This window comes from Oryza brachyantha, chromosome 3 (genome assembly GCF_000231095.2).
Source record: "Oryza brachyantha chromosome 3, ObraRS2, whole genome shotgun sequence".
Lineage (NCBI taxonomy): Eukaryota > Viridiplantae > Streptophyta > Magnoliopsida > Poales > Poaceae > Oryza > Oryza brachyantha.
Window position 1 is genome coordinate 5,508,130 of NC_023165.2, and position 5,581 is coordinate 5,513,710.

Below are 5,581 nucleotides of genomic sequence, written 5' to 3' on the forward strand. Positions count from 1 at the left end.
AGCATATAATCCCAAATTTATCCTTCAAACGCCCAAATGGTAAACATTACGGTGGCTGGCAGTGTTTTATTACCTTCTTTATTCGTCTCCCATGATATCTATACCTATATATAGAAAAGAATAAATTAGTTTTGATTTTTTGCTCCAATCGCATAACCGCGTCAGGAATTCATGCGCCTGCTGCCTCGCGCTATATATAGATTGCTCGGTTGTACTACTTCTACTTGGAAGGAAGCTCTTTGCTGCGATTCGTCTCTCTTCTAGCCCTAGGCATAGCTACAAGGTACGTAACAACCAATCAACAAGACGCAGACAGGGATGGAGATGCAGCAACCTACGATGGTGGCCGGATGGGCGGCAAGAGACGCCAACGGGCTGCTCTCTCCTTTCTCTTTCCCCCTCAGGTGATCTCATCTCTCTCGCCCCCTTTGAGATGCTCTCTCCTTAATCTTGGTAACTGCAAGGAGAAGCTCACTGTAAAATTATCCGATTCCTGTCGTTTCTAGCGAAAGCAAACTTACTGGAATACTGGTCAGTAGTCATCTCCATCACTAGGTTAATTATAGTCAGGAACGCTAGATTTAAACCAAACTGCGTAGATCGAGATTTGTCACGCTAGATTTGAACCCCAGCTCCCACCACCTGGCCCCAACCCTAAACCCTAACCCGTATGCTCCCTGCCAGGGTTGGGGGTGTCGCCGTCCCTGGAGAAGAAGGGGAGCCCCTGGAGTTGGAGGAGAGAAGCCGATGCAATAATCTTGGCATAGATTCAATGGTTCGAAATCTATAAGATTTTATCCCTAAATTTTATTCGAGCAACGTATAGCAATTATGAAAAAAGAGCACAGAAGTAGAGAAGTACGAGTGTTCACCATTTTTTAAGAAAATTTGCAGTTAATGTGTTCTGGACTGGACTACATTTTTTATTTTAAAAAAACTTACGCTTGGAATAAGCAAAGGCTGTGTGATGAGCAATTATGCACGATACGTTCGTTTATCATGAAGCTTCTGTTGCGACCTTTTGGAAAGAAAGAATAATGACCACTCAATAGCTAATGGCGACGCACTCATACCCAACTTCCACAGCTGAAAGGAAGCTGAAAGGAATCAACAAATCTTTTTGGCGCCGATGGCTTGTTTGCACGCCATTGGGCGAGCTTCGTACTGGATGTCTGGGTTGAGTACTCGAGTACAGTCATTGCAACAGCATTTCTTTCATTGTTCATCTGCCGGTTTATGCATTCTCACAATTATGCATTCCTCTCCCATTTGTTTTTTTTACTGAATACAGTTATACAGAAAAGGGTTAATCGCCAATTCCACCGTGCGTTTCATGTTTCAGAGCTAAGGGTGACGAAGACGTCGTTCTCAAGATACTGTTCTGTGGCATTTGTCACTCTGATCTTTCTACCATCAAGAACGAGTGGGGCAACGCCAAGTACCCCGTAGTGCCAGGGTAATTACGTACACACATGTATTGGTGCATGCATTCAGATATCAAATCAGCAAAGAACAGTAATGGAAATCTAGAATTTTTTTCACAAATTTATTGATCTTTTTTGCTTGCTTAATCTTAATCCAGGCATGAAATCGTGGGTGTCGTCACCGAGGTCGGGAGCAGCGTGTCGAGGTTCAGCACCGGCGACAAGGTCGGCGTCGGGTACATCGCCAGCACCTGCCGCGCCTGCGCCAACTGCCGGGACGGCTTCGAGAACTACTGTGCGGGCCTCGTGCCGTCCTTCAACGCCTCCCTCCCCGGCGGCGCCGAGGTCCACGGCGGCTTCTCGGAGCTGGCCGTCGTCCACGAGCGGTACGCCGTCCGGATCCCCGACGGCGCGGCGCTCGACCGCGTGGCGCCGCTGCTGTGCGCCGGCGTCACGGTGTACTGCCCCATGCGGCGGCTCGGCCTGGACAGGCCCGGGCTGCACCTCGGCGTGGCCGGGCTCGGCGGGCTCGGGCATCTCGCCGTCAAGTTCGGCAAGGCGTTCGGCGTGAAGGTGACCGTGATCAGCACCAGCCCCGGGAAGGAGGCGGAGGCCATGGACAGGCTTGCCGCCGACGCGTTCTTGCTCAGCACCAACGCCGAGCAGATGAAGGTCCAGAGTCCGTCCACCACCGATCTGCACCTCAAATTCTGAGGCCTAAAACCATCCACATGTACAGGCAGCTGCGGGCACCATAGATGGAATCATCGACACGGTCTCGGCGGTGCACGACCTGACGCCGCTCATCATGCTGCTGAGAACCCATGGCAAGCTCGTCCCCGTCGGCTCGCCGGGCAAGCCGGTGCAATTAGCTCTGTACCCTCTGCAATCAGGTGCGCGTATAGCCAGTAGGCCTGCGCCCATATTGGGCCGGCCTAATCGCGAACGGGCCCAACCATGGCAGGTGGGAAGAGCGTGGCGGGGAGCATGATCGGTGGGATGAGGGAGACGCAGGAGATGATCGACTTCGCCGGCGAGCACGGCGTCACCGCCGAGGTGGAGGTCATCGGCATGGAGGACGTCAACGACGCCATGGAGCGGCTGCAGAAGGGCGATGTCAGGTACAGGTTTGTGATCGACGTTGCCAACACAATCGCCCGTGCCCGTTAGTTTTTGCTCGGGCTGTACTCCTGACTGTGCTTTCTCACTGAAGAAGCAGGAGATGCAAATGGACTATGAAATATCGAAGTTAAGACTCGGGAACATGACAAAATTTAGTTGCTGGTCCTCCTGATTTAGTTGCAGCTATTCCCATGCATCGCCGTGGAAAATCCTGTTTATTAGTTATTGAGAATTCCGTAGTGTAGGGTACTCGAAAATGCGCAATGATGAAGTTTATTAGATGAGTAATTTTACCATCCTTGAGAAGGTACCAAAAGGTACCACTGTTTTCTATGTAAAATTTGGTACCTCTTGGTACCTTAGGTACTAGAAGATATTAAATTTTACATAGAAAAAAGTGGTACATCATGGTACTTCCTGAAAGATAGGGATTCGTAACGTTCATCTGTAACTACCTTAAAAAGATACAGTTGCCCGTCCTCTAGCCTCTCTTCCACCTCACCTCTTCCGTGCGCATTCGTCTTATCAATCCATCCCAGACCCATCTTTTTTTTTTTAATTGTCATCCCAGACCATCTTTAGGTCACAAGTTCGCCTCAGGCAGCTCACAAAATTTCCACAAGCTGAACACGGCAATGATAATCCTGTTGCCAAAAAAGGAAGCACCGGCTTTACTCAAAGATTACAGACCAATAAGCCTCATTCATAGCTTCTCCAAGCTAATCACCCGGCTGATGGCCACAAGGCTAGCAAGAAGGCTGCCAGAACTGATCCCATACAACCAGTCAGCGTTTATCAGAGGAAGGACGTTGCATGAAAACTTTATCTTTGTCAGGGGATTATCAGCACGTTGCCATACCAGGAAAAAGCCGACGATCCTTCTCAAATTGGACATCTCCCGGGCTTTCGATTCAGTTTCTTGGCAGTTCCTGATCAATATGCTCAAGTTTCGGGGATTCGGACCTAGATGGTGCACCTGGGTATGTCGCTATTGGCAACATCCTCAGCAACGGTCTGTATGAATGGGTTTGAATGTGATCCTATTATACCATCCAAGGGTTTGTGACAGGGGGATCCACTTTCACCGATGTTGTTCGTCATGGTAATGGACACCCTGCATGCTTTGGTCAAAAGAGCGACACAGCACAGGCTGCTTGGCCGAATCGAGGGGGTGGCGTCGGCAATAGGCGGGTTGGATGTAAATGGGTTGGTTTTAATTTGGATTGTGTTTAGTTGGGTGCAAATGGATTGTAACTTCAAATGGTCTGGATTGGATTGGGTTATAGAGACAAATGGATTGGTATGGACTGGATTTGGTTAGGTTATTTTAGGTTCTAAATAGATTTAACCCGTGGAGGGTAAATGTATCCTTTAATTGAATAGCTAATGGATAAGATAATAGACATATGTGGGGCCACATGTAGAAATCGACCAAAATTTACACAAAGTTACTTTTATACATAACAGATCATCCCACTAAATTTTAGTCAAATTTGATAAACTTTTATAGTGTGAACGCGAGTTTTAAAATTTTAGGTCCGAGTTTATACATATCAAATGATGCATCCATTTTGCAAGAGTGGGTTGAATCCATTTTAACCAAATGGGTTGATGCGGGTTGGGCTAAAATCAAAGTTGGATTAGTTTGGATTGAATCTCAATGAAGAATAATTGGTGCGGATTAGTTTGGTAGACTAATTAGTAAAGAAATAAATTGAAGCGGATTTGGATCGGATTACAATCCACTGGCAGGCTTAGTCAGCAATCTCTCTTTATGCTGACGATGCCGTCATTTTCTTCCGACCAACAGAACAAGAGGCATACGGACTGAAGGCAATTCTGGATCTCTTTGGTTCGGCGACAGGTCTGTGGGTCAACTTTACAAAGAGTGCAATTAGCACAATTCAATGCTCACAGCAAGAAGTCGTGTTGGTTCAGAGTATCTTGCAATGCCGATTGGAGGCTTTCCCCATAACATACTTGGGACTGCCACTATCGCAACGGAAATTAACGAAACCGGAGATACAACCTTTGCTGGACAAATTTGGCAAGAAAATTGCTGGATGGAAACCAAGGTTCTTATCCACAGGAGACCGGTTAATCCTCATCAAATCTGTTCTCTTCGCTTTGCCCCTGTGCTTGTTGTCAGTACTGGAAATGCCAAAATGGGCACTGAAGGAGATTAACCGTAAATGTCGAGGGTTTCTTTGGAAAGGGCAGGAGGAAATAAATGGAGGACATTGCTTGGTGGCATGGAAATCGGTCTATATGACGGTTGAGAATGGTGGGCTAGGCATCAAAGATCTTGATTTATTCGGCAAGGCCCTGCGGCTGAAATGGTTAGCAGTTCAGCATGATCAAAAGGACAGACCATGGACGAAATTCCCGATCAGACAGCCCAAACAGATGGAAAATATGTTCTATTCAGCAACCAAATTCACTGTTGGCAATGGAGCAACTGTTAACTTCTGGAAGGCACATTGGCTTCCGGGCGGAAGCATCATGAACTCCAGGAAATGTTTGTTCAGTTATGTAGAGAAGAGCAACTTGACTGTAGAAAAAGGTGTTCATAACAACAGATGGGTGCGTGACATAAAGGGAGCCCCATCAAACGCAGCCATTGCCGAGTACTTCGTGGTCTGGGACGAGGTCCAGCAAATGATGCTTAGCCCGGAACAGGAAGACGCAATAACGTGGAAAACCGCAACCAAAGGATGTTTTACCGTAGCAGAAGCCTACAAGTTTTCCTTCGTCTCCAACACGCTTGCCGTTTGTGCAGATATCAACTGGAAATCGCATGTACCAGCCAAGATCAAGTTCTTCATGTGGTTGGCTGATAGAGTGCGCTGTCTCACGGCCGACAATCTAGCGCAAAGAGGATGGCCACATCAAGCGGGGTGCAAGCTATGCTCAGCAACACAGGAGAGTTGTGCACACTTATTCGTTGATTGCCGCTTCACTTATGAGGTCTGGACAAGGTTAAGAAGTTGGGTGGAACTAGACTTTACATTACCAGGAGAGAGGGGCCTTGCGCT

The 5,581-nt window shown here is 47.7% G+C and overlaps 1 protein-coding gene across 1 annotated transcript; it reads left to right on the forward strand.

Annotated features, from left to right (window-relative positions):
- The first annotated feature begins 241 nt into the window (after window positions 1–241).
- On the forward strand, window positions 242–2,900 carry LOC102705605 (probable cinnamyl alcohol dehydrogenase 9). Its single transcript, XM_006649592.3, has 5 exons — window positions 242–404; window positions 1,343–1,456; window positions 1,583–2,096; window positions 2,164–2,317; window positions 2,389–2,900. Exons 1-5 carry the CDS (start codon window positions 319–321, stop codon window positions 2,592–2,594), a joined length of 1,074 nt encoding a protein of 357 aa, XP_006649655.2. The 5' UTR covers window positions 242–318; the 3' UTR covers window positions 2,595–2,900.
- Window positions 2,901–5,581: the final 2,681 nt, after the last annotated feature.

Coding starts and splice junctions, on each gene's coding strand:
- LOC102705605 (XM_006649592.3), top strand. CDS start 319: ATGGAGATGCAGCAACCTACGATGGTGGCCGGATGGGCGGCAAGAGAC. Junction 1,457..1,582: donor AAGTACCCCGTAGTGCCAGG/GTAATTACGTAC, acceptor ATCTTAATCCAG/GCATGAAATCGTGGGTGTCG. Junction 2,097..2,163: donor CCAACGCCGAGCAGATGAAG/GTCCAGAGTCCG, acceptor CCACATGTACAG/GCAGCTGCGGGCACCATAGA.